This window comes from Cricetulus griseus, chromosome 6 (genome assembly GCF_003668045.3).
Source record: "Cricetulus griseus strain 17A/GY chromosome 6, alternate assembly CriGri-PICRH-1.0, whole genome shotgun sequence".
NCBI classification, from domain to species: domain Eukaryota; kingdom Metazoa; phylum Chordata; class Mammalia; order Rodentia; family Cricetidae; genus Cricetulus; species Cricetulus griseus.
Window position 1 is genome coordinate 114,431,812 of NC_048599.1, and position 19,008 is coordinate 114,450,819.

Genomic DNA, 19,008 nt, shown 5'->3' on the forward strand with positions numbered 1-19,008 from the left:
CATTCAATGGCAATGATAGAAGAAAAACTGAGAAAAGACCAAATTTGAAGGAAATATTATAGATACTATTGACAAATGTTGACTAGAAATTACTTTGGAACAAAGGATTTTTATTATTCCAAGCTCATTTGGAATATTATAGGGCCTCCTTAATTCACAATTATGAGCAGAGATGAATAAAACTTGATCACATTTTGCAAATTTGTCAGCAAGTAAACAAGTTAAAATCGGGATGCCATCCTTCCTCCAAATGTTCTGCCTTAATTATTAATGGCACTGTTTCAGAGTGTGTTAGTAAATATGGTGTATTTTAGAAAAAGAAGCCTGTGGTAATAGGACGCCATACTTCCACTGTCAAATTAATAGATCCTGGATGCAGGAAACATGTAAGGCTGTGAAGAGAGAGTTTTACTGCAAAGAAGGGTGGAGCAAACTGAGCCAGCAAGAGTCACTGGTATTTATGAATAGTTCATTAGTGACTATCTGAACACAAGGTGAACTCGAATTAAATGATAAGACTTCCCAATAATTAGTGTGTGCCACTCGTTGGGATTTGTAATTAGAAGAAAGAAGCAGAAAAAAAAGGAACAGATAAAAGGGTGGTTGTTATAAAATGAAACTCCTTTAAAGACAATTCTGTTTCTTTGTGAAGCAAACAAGAAAGAGGTATGCAGGAGACTTGGAAACCCACTCCTGTCTTGATCAGTAACTCGGGCTACATCACAGTTTCTAGCTTTTAATTCTAAAAGCTGTAAAAAAGCCCTGGAGTCCTAAAGGACGATGCCATCAGAACTAAGTTTTGGGGAAACTGGCCCTGGCACTACTGATATTTTGGGCTGGATAGTTCTTTATTGTGGGAAAATTTATAAAGTCACTCATGGCAGTATCTGGCAATGTCCTAGTCTCCATCCGCCTTGCCAGTGGCAACTCTTCCCAAACTAAAAATAACTAAGAATGTCCCCAGATTTTGTCAAAATAGCCACAAAAGTAAAAGTCGTGCTATATGAGAACTGCTGTGTTAAGTTTAGAATGCCTGAGAGTGTCATTGTGCAATTGACTTCAGGGAGTTGGTGTCTTGGAGAACCAGAAACACAAGCAGGACATCAGAGTGGGACACACCTGTTGCCTGCATTAGTTAAGGAGAGCACCGGGGTTGTCCCCAGAATGCTGCTCTCCTCCAGGAACAGAAGTGTGGTGATCTTGTAGAGTCTTTACCTACTCCTCTGGAGAAGCATATGAGTTGGGCACATACACAAGCATGCTCAGTGTATGGTTAAAGTTTAAGAAGAAAAGATGGTGGACCCACTTCTGGGCATGCTCAGTTCAAGGTCATAAAGCACAAAGCCTACAAGGTTAGGGTAGAGGATATGGACATGTCTGGGCATGTTCAGTTCAGTGTCACACAGATGAAGGACAAACACTCAGTGTCAATGTTGTGGTGAGTGAGACAAGTTTATGTGCCCAAAAGACTGGGGTAGAGTGCCTCTATGAGAGTAGTAATTTGGACTGATTTTTTTGTCTTCAAATGCATGTACAAGTGTTTGCATGTGTGTAAGTACACATGGTTATATAGTTGCATGTATGTGTGTCCACATTCATGTGGAGGCCCAAGGTTGACATTGGTTTTCTCCATCAAATGCTCTTTACCTTTTATTTTGAGGAGTCCCCCCAAAATCAACAAGGAAACCAAATCTCGTATGTAAAAGCAAAGAGCCTTTATTCAAGTATGAACTCAGACTCTCCATGTGTCCAAAGCATTGGCAAGATCAGTCTCAAGCTCAGTTGGGGTGGGTTTTATCATAGTAGAGGTTGGGGTGAGGGATTTCTAAGGTTCAAGACCCCTGATTGGCTGACATTTGTGCTGGACTAAAGGATATTAGGTGATCTTATCTATAATGGTTGGACCATTAGGTACTTTCCCTTGGGTCTGTTCTTGGGTGGTGTCTGGGTGGTCTTTCCTAGAGCCAGGTATTGCCTTAGGGTAATCTAAAACTCAGGCCTCTATTGAGTTTGTCATGGCTGGGCCCTACACAGGCTCTCAATACTGACTAGCTCTCCTGGAGGCAGCTTGCTCGAGCGATCCTCATCTCTACCTCCCACCTGTTGGGATTGCTATTGGAAAGCCCCAGTGTCACTTGGCTTTTTTTATCTCCTAGATGGTATTTAGGGATTATCTTTGATGTGGTGCCAAGAAGATTGCCTCTGCTTTTCTGGAGTAACAGTGGTCGGGAGGAGGTGATAACTGATAGATTAGAAATTAGAGAATAAGGGAGAAGAGCATCATCCCAAAGTAAGACAGGAAAGGTGGTGCTCTCATATTTGAGTTTGTAGGTAAGCTGGGGTTAGTTTGAAATTTTCTCTGTAGCTCAACCCTGGGATCAGACCTGCCAATGACTAGTGCTGGTGATGTTCATTGAGGAGGCAACTGAGTGTAAAGAGACAGTGCCAGCACTTTCTGGATGCAATGTCCCTGCATGAAGTCTCTCCTAACTTCTGTAGAACCCGTCCTAAAGTGTTAGTGTCTCAATCTTCTTCCTCTATCTTGACTTTACTTTAGCTGTCCCTACTGTGTTTACATTTTCTTGAGCAAAATGGGCACACTAGGCCAATTGTATCATTCTGATTCTCATACCATCTCATAAAAAGGAAACCGTGACAGTCACGGGCCTGCAACGTAGCTCAGTAGGTTATAGCACTTACCTCGGCAGCCTGACTGACTGTGCGAGTATGGTCTCTGGACCCCACAATGGAAGGAGAGAACTGACTCCTTAGAGTTGTCCTCTGACCTTCAAGTATGTGACATAATAAAGATTTTTTTTGTTAAAGTCACCCATCTCATGGTGAAAATCCAGCCTGTATTTTTGTGTTCCATTTAGCATCTGTGGTAATCTTTGCTCCTCAGTTGTGTCCTTTGTTTTTCTGTCTTCCTCTTACCTTCCCTGTTGTCTTTCTGTAACTTCCTGTGTGCTTGCTGTTACGTAGCTGACTCTGGGTGTCTAGTGAACTTCAAGCTTCCATGTCCTTTCATCTCTCACTAAAGTAAGAAAGTTTGCTCATGGATGGCACTAGCTAAGCCATCTGATGGAGAAGTCCTTCTGTATATATGTTTATCTTATTGGTTCATGAATAAAACAGTTTGGCCAATAGAAGCAGGAAGATAGGTGGGACTAATGAGGAAAAGTAGGCAGAGAGATGCTGCAAAGAGACGCCATGTAGAACACAAGGAGTAACAGGTTCGGGCATTCTCCAGTAAGCCAAGGCCACATAGAAATACATAGATTAATAAAAATGGGTTAATAATTAAGACAGAGCTAGCCAATAAGAAGCTCAAGACATCGGCTAACACTTTAATAATTAATATAGCATCTCTGTGTGTTCATTTGGGGCTAAAGACACGGGACCTGGCAGGACAAGTAACTCCAGCTACACCACTCCTACCTTCTTAGACTAAATACCCTACTGTAAGCCTTGCAAACAGACTGGGTCCTTCTTAGGAAGATCACCCTTCTCCACCAAGTAGACCACTCTGCTGTGCCATTCCTGGTGACAAACACATCCCTGCTTCTGCTCTGCCTCATGTGAATGAGACAAATCTCTCTTCATGCATTAACTCCTGCAGAGCAGGCAGAAGACAGATGAGATAGATCTCTGCCTAAGAAAATTATCTTTTCCAAGGCTGACCTTCAGTGCCTTTGGAAAATTGTCTTATTTCACATAGAACAGTCCAGGAATGAATGCATTGTGTTCTTGTTGTTCGTAGTGCTTCCTGGTGTCGATTCCCAAAGACACTCAAGAGCTAAAGACCTGGACAGGTGCTCAGGACTTCTGCATTGACAAGGGCGGGACACTGGTCTCCATTGAAAGTGAACTGGAACAAGGTAGAGTCTAAGGATTCAACCAAGCAAAAATGGCCACCATCATTAATTAATCAAAACATCACCCCCAAACTTACATCACCCCCAAACTTTCATTTACAAATCAACATTTAAAACTGTATTGCTAAGACACAGGAAATTTCAGTATGAGCATCAGGGTTTCTGCCCAGACATCTGTGAGAGTCAGTAGGCTGCCTAGAAACTGAGGACTTTAGAGGCTTTCACTGGACAGCTACACTGGAGAGAATAAGGACATACATGTGTTCTAGAATATCTAAAGTAATTTCTCGGGAATATCTACTATAATTGCATGGTAAGCTTTTTAAAGATTATTTTGAGTTCACCTATACATTTTAACTTGAAACTTAGGCAATTATATACTTCTCTTTAAATACAATACATTAATCCTCTTTTGTTTAAAACAGTAAGAAGTGAATACTGGAAATTGTTTTGCTAATGATCAGATAAAATCTCAGGTTACCCAGCTAATTTCAGTCAATTTAAACTGAAACCAATGTGAAAGATGACGTATTACCTTAATGAGAACAAAGCAATTGAGTCATAATGAAGTCTCCCTGTCATTTAAATAGAATCATTTCTATGAATAGCATTTGATGCAGACCCAGTAATTTGTGTGATATTATCAGATAATGTATTTCTGTTTTTCAGCTTTCATTACTATGAATCTTTTCGGCCAGACTACAAATGTGTGGATAGGGTTACAAAGTGATGATCATGAAAAGTGGGTAAATAGAAAGCCTGTGGTATATTCTAACTGGTCTCCATCTGACATAATAAATGTAAGTTTTAAGAATTATTTGGGGCAAAGTTTACTGGGGATCTGACTCAGGGTCTTGTACACTTTAACCATTGTGCTGTATTTGTAAGACCCTCAAGATTTATTTATTTTTACATGATTTTAACAAGAGATCATAACTAAGACTTACTGACTATAATTTTTCTTTCTGTATTTTGAAGCTATAAATTTATATTAGTTTACTAGACATATGTTAATTTTTAATAATATAACATTGTAACAGTTTTGTGGGTACCATAAACACAATTACACTATGAATCACAATGATTGTTTATCTCAGAGGCAATGAAGAGATTTCTGAATTGGTTCTAATTAGATGTAAATAAGATAATAATGGTGTTTTACTTTTTAAAATTATGCCCAAAATAATTTTTAATGTGACAATAATGTTGCTACCATATTTCTATAACATATGTATTCCTTTAAAGATGCCAAGTTACAATACCTCTAAAGTTCAAAAGCATGTTCCGCTCTGTGCCCTGGTGTCAAGTAATCCTAATTTTCATTTCACTGGAAAGTGGTATTTTGACGACTGTGGAAAAAAAGGCTATGGATTTGTTTGTGAAAAAATGCAAGGTAAGAAACAATTTGGGTTTTATTCCTTTTATTTCCAACTTTCCTTCCACAGCTGTTGTCTATCAGCTTTGAGCTAACAGAATGAGTTTCCTGTCCTCTGTACTTAGGTATTTAGCCATATATCCCCCACTTCTTAGACTTCCCTTCCATTGTGTTCTAAAGACAACCAAAACCATCTGACGGATAATCAAGTTTATACACCACAACCCTAGAACCATTAAATGGCTTTCTTCCTACGTTCTGGGATTCTGTCTTCATCCGTCCATTTTCCCATTTTATGATGTTAGGATCAGCACAAAGAAAAATACTTTCTCTTGCCTCATGGCTCTGCTCCAAAGTCAAAGTGATGACATCTGTTGATGGCCATCTCCCTGCCAGACTTCCAAGGTGTCACATATATAGCAAGAGACTGGGGTGAGTGTATTCTGGTCCCTCCCTCCAGTTAAAGCCACCAAAATTCAGTCAGGGAACCCTGTGGCCTTGGTTCAGCTCAGCCACCCTCTAGAGATGCTACTTCTGAACTTCCCGGTCAGATAAGTTTTTACCTACTTAGTCCTCCAGACTGAGGATTAAATTCCAGCATTTACTACTTTGCAAAGAACACTGACACTAGATTGACAAATAGTCTATTGTAGCAACTTTAAAAGTCACCTACGATGTTGAAAAAGAATGAGGAACTGAGACCAAGTAGGCGTGGTGCATGCCTTTAATCCCAGCACTTGGGAAACAGAGGCAGGCAGACAGAGAACTCACTCCCAGCAAGTTCCAGGACAGCCAGGGCTGCAGAGAGACCTTGTCTTGAAAAACAAAACAAAACAAAAAAAAAAAAAAAACAACAAAAAAAGGAACTGTCTTAGCTTATGCCTGTAACTCCTGTACTTGGGAGACTGAGATAAAACAAAAAATAGCTTACCAAGTTTAAGACTAGCCTGCACTGCACTCTAAAGCAAGTTCCAGGAAGTCCTGGGCTATCGAGGGAGACCCTGACTCTAAAGAAGCACAGCAAAATCATAAATTCACACACTCACTCCCTTTTTTTTTAAGCTCCAAAAATAGTGTTTGTGGCTAAATATGGCATGTGGTATATTTCTAGATCTGGGATAAAACTCCCCAATGATTTCTGGAGTGTAATATCAAAGCCATATGTGATAACTTCCCCTCCCTGTAATGATCAACTTATAAAGGGAGAGATTTGTATTGGCATAATAATTTTGAAGGTTAGACACATTGCTTTGGAGCTGTGCCAAAAGCAGAATGCTATGGAGGGATCAGGGAGCCGAACAAAGCCACTCAACTCATGACTGGAGGCAGAGTCTAAACTCCCATAATCCCCTTCAGTGGCATGCACAGTGACCTAAGACCTTCTACTGGGCCTCACCTGTTCAATGTTCTATCAGCTCCAGTGGCACCACACTGGGGATCACAACTGGGATCCCTGGGCCTTTGGAGGATGTTTAAGATCCTAATTAAAGTGTCACAGTATCACACATATCTAGTGGGATGAATGAGTAGTGTGACTGTCCTATGTCCTTGAATTAAAAAAAAAAAAAAAAACAGAGACAGCTCTTGCTTTCACTACCTGTGGTGTGTCCCTGTGCCTGGCACCAGGCCTTGGGTTTATGAACATTATGCCATAAAACCTTCAAGACCATTTCAGGAACTAGGTCAAAGTCTCCCCATTCTATGGACAAGGAACTTTATTCTTAAAAACAAAAAGGAACAAAACAAAATAGTATTTCAGTTAATATAGTGATTCTATTTCTACAATGTTGACCTCTTCTCAAATTTACCCACTGATTGCCTTCTATGGCATTTGGGGACAAGCAACACAGCCATTCCTTTGGTGACATTGCAGGGCAGAGTGGGAGAGCACAGGCCTGATGTCTGACTATACAAACTCCCACTTGACCCCTCTTTACATAAGTGCCAGTCAAATGACTTCATCTTCTATGAGCTTTGATTTCAATTTCTGTAAAATGAGGTAAGAACTATTGCATCTGTACATGTAAAGCAGCATAGTTCTCAGCATGTTTACCAAAAGATAGTTTTTAAAATCATTACTTCTGAAAAATATTATTAAACTTTAGTTCTTGTTACAATGAACATTTTCCACATAAATATAAGCTTATGTTGGGCTTGAGACAAAATTTGCTATGTTCCTGAAAGAATAAAGAAGTAAGAATAAGATGGGTGGTGGTGGCACATGCCTTTAATCCTAGAATTTGGGAGGCAGAGGCAGTCAGATCTCTTTGAGTTTGAGGCCAGCCTGGTCTAGGATCCAGGACAGTCAGAGCTGTTACACAGAGAAACCCCAACCCAACAAACAAAAGTCAAAAAGAAAGAAAGAAATATGAATAAAAAAAGAGTCAGAGGCCAGAGGAGGTTGTTCAGTGGGTGAAAGAACTGGCCATACAGGCTTGGGGAACCTGAGTTTGAATCTCCAGGACCCATATAAAAGCCAGGTGCATGGTATAGATCTCTGATCCCAGAACTCCTTTTGGGGAGACAGAGGGCAGCCAGGAGGATCCCTGAAGCTCATAGGACAGCTAACCTAACATAGCAGAAAAACAGCAGAACAGGGCCTTGACTCAAATAAAGAGAAGAAAAGAACCAACATACATGGTTATCCTCTGACCTCCACATGTGTGCCATGGCACACACAGGCATGCATTCACACACGGATACACATGTATATACACACACACACACACACACAGAGAGAGAGAGAGAGAGAGAGAGAGAGAGAGAGAGAGAGAGAGAGAGAGAGAGAGAGAAAGGGAGAGACAGACCAAGACAAAGGGAGAACTGAACACTTGGAAACAGCTCAGTTTCCATAGCTATTTCTTCTCCAGGACAATGAAATGCAAAACCACATTGCTCAAAATCATGTGTATTTTGATTTGAAACTTAAAAGGATTAATTGCACTGGGAGAAATTCCTACGTATAAAAGCAATGGTATAACCCAGTGAAGGAAACGAAAAATCTTCAGTTACATTATGGTACTAATTTTAAAATAGTACTTTGGTATCGTATAGATTCTGTATAACTAACCATAAACTGGGAGCAGAGGCTGGCAGGCAGGCTCCCAGCAAAGAGCACACTGGTGACAAAGCACAGTCCATCACAAGTTAATTAACAAATTGGCTCATTTTCGATTATGTTTTACAATGTGTGCTTCCTAAATCAAGTAACAATAACAAAGGCAAGAGGTAGCTTTCTACTTGGCCATTTTAATTGTGGAGAACATGACCAAAATAGGAGAGGGGAGTGAGGAACAACACCTATTGTTTGATGTGTCTGAGATGCAATAGAGTGTGTCTGTGTGGATATCACAATGAATTCTACACACACCTTCCTAAGGAAGACCTTGTCAGTTCTTATAGACCTGACATTTCAGCTTCAGAAGGACTAATTTTCTCTAGGTCTCTTAACAGGCAGGGTCAGCAGGGGGATAAAGTCCAGGCCTTCAGCCATTCACATCTCAGCATGCCCTTTAATAAACCCAAACTACTTACTGATTTTGGTTTTCAGCCTAGTATGCAAGAGGGACTCAATTCACTCTAGATCAGATAATGCAGAATTTTTTACTTTGTTTTCCTAAATTTAGGCTGTTCTATGGATAAAGCATAATACAAGACAAAAAGAGAAATGCACATATATTACAGAGAAAGCACACATATGCAGAGAGAGAGCTCAAACTGGAAACAGCATAGCTTTTTAAACCTCAAAGCCCACCCCCAATAACATACTTTTTCCAACAATGGCAAACCTCCTAACCCTTCTCAAACAGTTCCACCAACTAGGACTCAAGCAGTCAAATGTATGAGCCTAGGGAAGCCATCATCATTAAAACTACCACAGTGTTCCAATTCCCTAGCATCACAGACACTTCTAAGTGTAGTGGCATTATTTTGAATTCATCACTTATGGGAGAAAATCTCTGGTCAATGTGGATGTTGGTGACAAAGATGCATATTAAGCCTGACCTCCTCTTTTATTGTCCAGATGCTATGAATGATTTTGTTGTTGTTTTCATTCTAGATACTCCTGAACACCATGTAAATACGTCTGATATGTATTCAGTCCCCAACACATTAGAATTTGGAAACAGAACGTATAAAATAATTCGTGCTAATATGACTTGGTACACAGCAGGAAGAGCCTGCCTGATGCATGGAGCAGAACTAGCCAGCATTACAGACAGTTTTCACCAGGCCTTCCTCACCGTTATCCTCAACAGGCTGGGACATGCCCACTGGATTGGACTTTCCACCACAGACGTAGGTGTTCAAAGTCCCTCCAATGATCTTCGAAAAGCTTCTGTCTGCTTCCTTAGGGGGACAACCACTGGAATCAGCATGCAAAAATAATTCCCAGGCACAATGGAAAATGTAACATTTCAATAATTGGTTTATTCAGAAACTGCTAGGGGTTTTGTTGTTGTTGTTTCCAGGGTTTTGTTTACTTGCTTTTGAGAAGCCTGAGGCTACAAAGCAAGAGTATACATCCTGTTAGGTTGAACATGCACTTGCCTGATTTCTAAATATAATGCCCCCATGGGTCCTTTGAAAATTCTCAAGCATCCCTGAGTACTAACTCATTTATGCAATGAAACACACCTCCAATTCAAGTACCATGTTTGTTTGGGTAATTTGTTAGATTTCCAGAATCTCCATGAAAAATGACTGCTGCTTCCTGCTCAGAAACTTAATTATTAATTAACTCACTACCCTTGAAATATAACATGCAAGGGTTCTGCTTGTGTGATTGTGATGTTTTGTTTTGTTTTCTGTTCATTTTTGCTTTTTAAAACAAGAGTGTTGAATTACTCCTGAATTGCTGAAAAGTAAACTCTATTCATCCAGAACCTCTGGTTGTTTTGGAAAAAAATGTAGAATTTGGAAGGAGTAGGATGCTTGGGTAGTATTGGCTCATCACAGCAAGTCTTGCCAATGAAGTAATACTTCCAATCCCCTCTGCAGAATGGTCTTAATTTTGGCTGGTCAGATGGCACCAAATCCCCTTTCACCTATTGGAAGGATGAGGAGTCAGCCTTATTTGGTGACTGTGTTTTTGCTGACACTAATGGACACTGGCATAGCACAGCCTGTGAGTCATTTCTGCAAGGAGCCATTTGTCATGTAGCCACTGGTAAGTACAATTCTGTTCAACTCAACAGATGTGTCCTGTGCTACTGTTGCGTGCATGACTGTGTTCAGCAGGGAATATGAGCATGAATAATAAAAAGTCCCAGCTCTTGGGAAGCCTGCAGTCTGGCCTATGATACAAAGACAAATAGCTGTCATACCAGGTATGGCTAGAAGTCGAGGTAAGAGGGATTATCAAGGAAAGGATGCATTGTCTTCTGATGCTGCCATCCTCACCATTGTCTGCAGCATAGTAAGTAATGTTTTGTTGTTTTTTAAGAGTATACTATCTATTTGGGGAAAGGCAGAAGGGCTTTTCGAAGGGCATGGCAATATATGCAGATGGAACTGCAAGAATGGGTGGGATTGATGGGCGATAACAGAACATAGAGAAGCATTCTGTGGGGAGAAACAGATAAAGATGGAGGAGTAGAGGATGGGGATACAGACGGCAATGCTGGTGTTGAGTTTGCCAGCATCACAGGTTAGGGGAAGAGAAAGATGGGAAGTCACACTAGAAAGGTGTGCTTCAGCTTCTGTGGAGAACCTGAACCGAGGGTTTGTGCTTAAGACAACAGTGGTAGGTTAATGGTAATGGCGGGTGGTAGCTGACACTGCTTGGATACTCACTATATGTCCTACCCCACACTTGGCATAGTATCACATTTACATGAAGTTCGGCTGCCCCAATCTTTTACTGGAGATGAAACTTAGTTGAGAGCATTAAACAGATTCCCAAGGCTCCATCCATCACCAGGACCAAGAACAGAGGCTCAGTCTCCCCACCATCTGATGGGCTTTATCCCGTTTTCCCGGGTCTCTTCTTGGTTGCTGTCGTATTCGGCTCAAGTTCCCCCTCTAATCTCCTTTAAGATCTCTCATTTCATAAAACTGCATTATTTACTTATATTCTGGATACTATTGCAAATAGCACACATACTTTGCATAATTGTAAATGAAAATAATTCAGGATTAAGCACAAGTGATGTCTACATGCATGTATATACATATGGAAACGTATGAAATGTAGACAGCAAAATTAGTTCTCCTGAAACACCATAAGCCTCCTTTTTTGATAAAAATGTTTGCATTTATTATAGACTTTTAAGAAGTGCCAGGCAGGATGGCAAGAGGGCTCATCGGCTGCTTCAGAGCAAGCCTCCATCCTGAGTTCAATCCCCAGAACATACATAGAAGGAAGGAAAGAACTGATTCCTAAAAGTTGACCTCTGACCTCCCACACCATGGCAAATGTGCTGTCTCACACACTTATCTATAGAACAATAATAAATTAAATACTTCAAATGACAAAGGCCAGACACTAACATGTCTAAACTGTTCAAACTGTTTGGGGTGGAATGATATTGCTGCTAGCTCCCTATTACAAAGAAATTAAGTGGGGGTGAAATGTCCAAGGCCACACAGCTAGGAAGCAATGGGACCAGGATCTCAGCAGGGATGTATCTGACTCTCTTGTTTGGTGCTGGAAGGAAAGCCCCCTCAAACTCTGCTTATTTATTCCATATTGTGTTTCATTGTGATACCTACTGAATGTGCTATTCTCTCATAGGCTTACCGACAAGGATTTTAGAAATCTGTGACATTTAGCCCAACACAGGATATGTTTTATACATTTAGACATCCTTTTCTCAGAATCACTCAGCTATTGCTTTCTCTAGGAATTGCATCTCCTTGATGCCCCCAAGCTTTAGGATAACATTAGACAGCCACCTTCTCCAGGCAGGACTCCAAGTAAACCGACAAGGCAGTCTATTAATACACTCTACATGTTTAAAGGGTATTTCTAACAGAAATACAAGAACCTAACCCTAGTTTGTAATCATCGACATAAAATCCAGTCTTTTGGGGGTATTATCATGAAGATCTTAATGCATGCATTGATTCTGGCCTTTCACTGGATGTAAAATAGGGTTATCTCGGCATAGGAGCCCAGGCACCCGCCTAAATCATGCCTGGTTTGTCTTCCCAGAAACAAAGGCATCTGAGCACCCAGTGCTATGCCCAGAAACATCAGTTCCCTGGATAAAATTTAAAGGTAATTGCTACAGTTTCTCTACAGTCCTGGACAGCAGGAGTTTTGAGGATGCTCATGAATTTTGCAAAAGAGAAGGTAATTCTTCTGCGGCACTAAAACGCTTTCATGTTCTCCTTGACATCTCAGTAAACAGTGTGCTTTTTCACATGCTGATTATCCAGTAACTTTAGGAACCATGAAGACTACTGAAAAAAATAAGCACTATTGAATTTACTTATTAGGGGGACAGCTATTATAAGTGACTCAAGATCCAGTGCAGACTTTGAAAACCCAAGATGGTGTCTCAGTGTACAGCTTTTCCACAAAATTCCTCCTTTAAAGCCATGTGTTTATGAATCTCTAACATTCTCTAAACTGGATCATCAGTATTTTAGCTTCTAAGTGAAAACTTGTACATTTTTATAAATGTAGTTTTACCTTAAAAGTCTTAAGATCACGTTTTAGGTGGGTGTGGTGACACAGGTCACCTAATACTCAGAAGGCAGAGACAGATTCTTTATGAATTTGAGGACAGGCTGGTCTACATAGTGAGTTCCAAGCCAGCCAGGCTACAAAGTGAGACCTTGTTTTGTTTTTAATCACTTTTATATGTATGGGGGTAGGGCTTGAGTCTATATGAGTTTTACCAGGTATCTTCCTCAATCACTCTTCACCCAATATGTTTGAGACACTGTCTCTCCTTGAACCTGCAGCAAGAATCAGGGATCCTACTGTCTCTGCCTCCCCAGCCCTGCTCTTTAACTGAGCCCTGAGGATTCAAACGTGGGTCTTCATGTTTGTTCAGCAGGCACTTTACCAACTGAGCTATCTCCCCACCCGCTCAATCACTCTTTAACAATGGAAACATGGAGTTGGCTGTGTAGCTCAGTGGTAGAGCACTTACCTAACATGGCGAGACCCTGGGCTTCTAGCCCCAGCACCAGAGAGAAAAATAAAAACGTACTGAGTGGTGTAATGTTTTTATGTTTCAAAGCCCAAGTTTCACAACATGGCACAGAAACATTTCTGAATTGCATTTACCTTGTTCATTGGCTGCTTGTCTTTTACAGGATCTAATCTTTTAGCAATCAAGGATGAGGCTGAAAATTTGTTTCTCCTGGAAGAGATTCTTGCTTTTAGTTCTTCTGTCCAGATGGTTTGGCTGAATGCTCAGTTTGATAGTAACAGTAAGTGATGTGGGTGCGGAGGAGGCGTAAATAAATACTCACTCCTTAAGGCCTCTGGGAGACACAAAATGCTCCTTGGGCACATTTGCTGTGAAAGCACCATGTGAATCCTAAAGCCACCCCTCCCAAACAAAACAAATAACAAGTTAACCTTCATACTGACTCCAACTCTGTTCCCAGGCTTAGTATGGCAAAGCCACATTGAGTTGAAAACACCCCACACTCTTTAAGTGTTACAAAGCCCAACAGTCAGAGAGCCATTTCAAGGATACACTGTGCTTTTTGAATTTGTACATGCTACTCATCAACACCAATGTGTGTAATTGGAAGCACACTTTTCTTTATGTAACTGTTGTTATTAAAAAGCACTTGTAAAGAATATCATAGTAATTGGCATGGAGAGAGTGTTACAGTGGTGTGGAAGGCTGGGGACAGCCCATCCTTCCTTGCAAGGGGTATTTTGATCCTGGACATTGTTTGAATTTCTAGCTCATGGTGATAATCAAAAGCAAGCTGACTTAAAGTTCACTTTATCGTTAGTTTTAAATTCATTTCAGACAGTGCTCCCAGCCCTTCCCCCTCTCCCCCACACACCTTATTGACCATACATGGGCTGAACTTTCCCACGCAACCACATCTAGTATAAAAATGGCTGCAGGAAATGAACCCTCTTGTTATGGTGTTGATGTTAGGGTTTCAAGGCATCTTCAATACATTAATTTAATTTCACTTACTATGTGATTTCTTTAAATTGATTAGAAATGTGTGGACTATTTCAAAACTCAAACCAGGACATTAAGAGGCAAGATATTTATATCTAAAGAAGAGGGCTGCACAGGAGATAGCTTCAATGGATACAGCTTTTCTGTGTTTTGTTCATGACCACACTATGGAATAAGTGTGGGTCCTTAAATTTGGGGGCTGCTTTTGTGGTTTGTCCCAGTGTTAGACTAATATCCATGCACATAATTCATAGTAAGTCAGTATTTTTCCACAGATGAAACCTTAAGGTGGTTTGATGGAACATCCACAGACCAATCGAACTGGGGCATTTGGAAGCCAGCTGTGGACCACCTCAAGCCCCATCCCTGTGTTGCCTTGAGGATCCCTGAAGGAGTGTGGCAGTTTACCCCATGTGAAGACAAAGGGGGATTCATATGTAAAATGGAGGCAGGTGTGTGAAGGGAGAGAAAATTCTTCATACTGACTTCCTGGTTAATACTGACCCACCATGGTAGCATTCAGATAGACTCTGGCTCTACATCTTGTCCTATATCACTCAAGTCAGAACACTTAAGCTCCTTTTCTCTATTAAGAAGGGGATAAAAATCATTAGTCATATAAATGAAATCAACACATGGGGTTTATACCAAAAAGAAATGTGCTATGAGAACGTTTAGGGTCATTGGTCTTAGGAAATACCATCTGTTCATTTGGTGCACTTGTTCTGGACAAATAAATGTGATTCTCTTTGGTCATACTTGACTCCATCCTAAGAAATACAGGTTATAGGCATGAAAATTAATTTTTAAGAACTAAGCTGGAAAATCCTAGCCATTTGCAAACAACAGCCGAGGCTTCTGAACTAACATACCATGAGAATCATTGGTGTTTGTAATAATCCAGACAGTTCCTAGATGCTCATTTTAGCAAAACAAGGAAGGTTGGTGTGCCTCAGGGTTGCTGAAGAAGGCTTCAGAGGTTCTAAAGGGGCAGGGGAAATTTGAGGAGCTGGAAAAGGAAAGGTATTTCAGACCAAAGGCCCAGCATCACTAAAAAACATCCATGGAGAATGTGCTTCGACTGGAGTAGTAGACACATGATGGGAGTAAAACTGACCAGTGAAGCAGGATCCAGAGCTGGGCTAAAGAGCTGAGATTCCTGGTGAAGCAAGGGATGCACTGGGTGCTGTGTAGACACCCACAGTGAGATTAACTCATGAGATGCAAAGAACAGCGTTAGCAATTTGAATGGCATGACTAAAAATAGAGGGAGGGGTAGACACTGGCTAGACGCTGGCAAGCAAGGAGAAAAAGCCGAGTGTGGGGGCACTAGATGTTTGAATCCCCAAAGTGCAGCAGCCTTGTAAGAGACATCAGACTAACAGCATGCCCAAGTTTTCGCTGTCATTTAAGCATTAAGAGCAAATCAGAAACAGCATACATCAGTGTCCGATTTTAATTAAAGCTCTGAAACTTTTCAAAGCCATGGAGCAGTTCAAACATACCCATCCCATAGGCAAGGAAGTGCCTGTCCAAACCTCGGCTGCACTGAGTGCCAGACTTTCTCTTCTTAAAATGTAGTTACCATTATTGTTTCAATGTAGCTTTCTGAGTTAGAGTCTCACCCTGGTGCTTGGCTTGGTCTGGAACTATGAAGTCCAGACCGACCACAGGCTCACAGCAGCCCTCCAGCCTCCCAGGTGCCTCTACAGCATGCTTTCTCTGCATCCTTTCCAAGACCAAAAATTGCAGTTTAGCCCATGAGTTACCAATCTTAAGTGAGAAACTCTCTTACAGTAGAACATACTAAAACAGGAACCATGTGAGTCTAGAGTGGAGAATCTATGTTACTTGTTTCCCGGACTCCTGGGAATCACAGATGTGAAAGGTGCTGACTATAACTGTGACATACAGACAAGCAGGCCTTTGATTTGGGAGCTAACTCTTCATCAAACCCCAAGAAAATGCTGACCTCCTGTAAGCAAGGACCATGTCTTACATATATTTCTGTTGTAAATGTGCTGAGACCAGATGGAAATCTTTTGGGCTTTACTAAATGAAAAAAGAAAAGAAGAAGAAGAAGTACTCCTATGATATGAACACCAGTCCTTATGACTACAAAGGGCTAGCAATATGGCTCACCTGGTAAAGGTACATGCTGCCAAGCCTAATGACCTAAGCTGGGTCCAAACCCAGAAACCCACATGGTAGAAAGAGAGAACTGACTCCCACAAGTTGTCATCTGACCTACACACACCCACACTGTGGTGCATGCACCAGGACATACAAGCTCTCTCTCTCTCTCTCTCTCTCTCTCTCTCTCTCTCTCTCTCTCTCTCTCTCGCACACACACACACACACACACACACACACACACACAGAGAGAGAGAGAGAGAGAGAGAGTCATAGATGACATACAAATGAATGAATATCAGAATTCCATTAAAACATCATTCACAAAAACATGCCACTGGATTTGACGTATGAGCAATAGTTTGATTCCTGCTTTGAGTAATGCCATAACTTTGCTGAATTTAAAGAATTTTTTATTTATTCTTTGATTTTAGATGTTCCAGTTGTGATGGAGCATCCAGTAAAAGGTAGGTTTGGAGGAGGAGAGAATATTTAGATTATTTCTTAGAATTAATAAGATAGACAGCAGGCGTGTGAGAGTATCCATTCTCTATTTTCTGTCTTCCTCCAGGACGTAGCTACAGCATCGTTCCTCTTGCAATCTCACTGACACTGATAATAGCCCTGGTCATTTCCATACTTTCCTTCTGGCTCTACAAGCAGAACGGTGACTTCTTCCAGAGACTCAGGGGGCCTAGGAGTCTTTACTATCCTACACTCAGCTTCAGTACAGCACATTTAGAAGATAACATTCTCATTTCTGATCTTGAGAAGAATAACCAGTGATGATGAAGTGAGGATGCTCCAGCTAGGAAGAACAAAGGATGCCACGAAGGGAGTCCTGTCTGCATTTCCCCTTCACAAGATGCCATTATAATGTGAATTGTACCACTGTTTTAATTATTCTTCAAGCACAGCTTTTGAATTTTAACCAAATCAGATGAGGTTTAATTATTCATTTCCTTTAACTGTGGCCCATTCTGAAAAGGGCCACATTGGTTATTGTTTAGACAAGAACTATTAAAAAGAATCCTGCATTGAGAACTCTCGAGCCAATCTGGCATGCATTCAGATGTGTACGTTCCCTCAATGCATTAAAAGAGAAAGGGGCAGGACTCTGACTGTATTGAGAGAAAGGGTGCTTCTGAGAATCAGTGTCCTGTTTGATTCTATTTCTTTTTTTTTTTAATAGCCTGGCTTGGGAAAGTCCTAAGTCTAAACACCCAGGTTCTGGGTTCTCCACTAATGCTTTGGATGACATTAATTTTTTTTAGGTTTGATTCTTAAGGTAAATGGGAGAAATGCCACTTCTCCTAACTATGAAGATCTTGGTATGCAGCACTCTCAGGAACAACCATGTGGCTAAAATGAACCCTCACTTGCTAAGTGAGTACCATGTTAAAGGTATTTTATAGGTAAGCTCAAAGGGATACATTGACAGTTCAATGTTGTTAAAGTTGTGGACCTTATTTAAAACTAAAGTAATAAAATAATATATAATGATAATAACCAGGAGATACAGAATATATGTAACTTAAACCTAAAGAGAAAAAAATGAAGATCTTAATTATACTCCCATTAGAACCAAACTAGAGGGGATGTTGAGAAATACTAAATAGAATGACTGCAGTAGTAATCTACATACATTTGTCATGTGTTCATTTAGGTGTTCTTAAATAAACTATCAATTTGGACTATCTCTTTTTTGTGTTGGAATAGTTGATGCCATTGGCTGGTTAATGAGGATTAAAAGTATGATATTTCAGGCTGGGAAATAGCTCAGTTTGTAAAGTGCCCGTTGTGCAATTATGAGGACCTGAGTTCAGATCCCCAGAACCCACTTAAAGGTCAAGTGTAGTGGTGCTCATCTGTAACCCCGGCTCTGGGATAGGATGGGGTACAGTGGTGCTCATCTGTAACCCCAACTCTGGGATAGAGTGGAACAAAACCAGGTGAATCCCTTAAGTTCATTTACCAGGTAGCCTAGCCAAATTGATGAATTTCAGGTTTAGTGATGGACTTTGTCTCAAAAACTAATGTAAAAAGACACCTAATTATCTACCTCTGGCCTCTACATGCATGTATGTATGTAGGTATGTACATGCATCCTCACATACACACACATACACGCAAATTAAAATTTTAAAGTATATTCTTTGTAAATTAAAAAACCACGGGTATGATATTCCTTCACTTATTTCTGAAAAATAAAAGTGGCTCCATAATCAAGATTGAAAGTTACTTCTCATATAAATGTTTACTGAGCCACCTAAAAGACAGATGTTCTGGTCTAGAATCTGTCCTGCGGGTGGGTGAGCAAGTCAGGGAGGTCTCTATGCCCATGACATCTTATCCCAGGAAAGCAATCTACACACAGAAGACAGCAGGTGGCTATGGAAACTAGATATAGTACTGTGATAAACCTGGGGATTCTCCAGGCTTGCCACAGTGTGCATTTCAACCAGTACAATCAACTGCCTTGGTGCTAGTGGCCATTCGTCACAAGGGGGCGCTC

At 40.7% G+C, this 19,008-nt stretch overlaps 1 protein-coding gene across 1 annotated transcript in view; it reads left to right on the forward strand.

Annotated features, from left to right (window-relative positions):
* Window positions 1-18,073, forward strand: part of Pla2r1 (phospholipase A2 receptor 1) — a 126,039-nt gene extending 107,966 nt beyond the window's left edge. Inside the window, exons 21-30 of the mRNA XM_027420345.2 lie at window positions 3,761-3,878; window positions 4,545-4,675; window positions 5,121-5,268; window positions 9,311-9,549; window positions 10,252-10,420; window positions 12,407-12,547; window positions 13,522-13,638; window positions 14,636-14,812; window positions 16,928-16,960; window positions 17,065-18,073. Of these exons, the coding sequence (XP_027276146.1) occupies window positions 3,761-3,878; window positions 4,545-4,675; window positions 5,121-5,268; window positions 9,311-9,549; window positions 10,252-10,420; window positions 12,407-12,547; window positions 13,522-13,638; window positions 14,636-14,812; window positions 16,928-16,960; window positions 17,065-17,279 (1,488 nt within the window). The 3' untranslated portion in view covers window positions 17,280-18,073. The remainder of the gene's footprint in view (window positions 1-3,760; window positions 3,879-4,544; window positions 4,676-5,120; window positions 5,269-9,310; window positions 9,550-10,251; window positions 10,421-12,406; window positions 12,548-13,521; window positions 13,639-14,635; window positions 14,813-16,927; window positions 16,961-17,064) is intronic.
* Window positions 18,074-19,008: the final 935 nt, after the last annotated feature.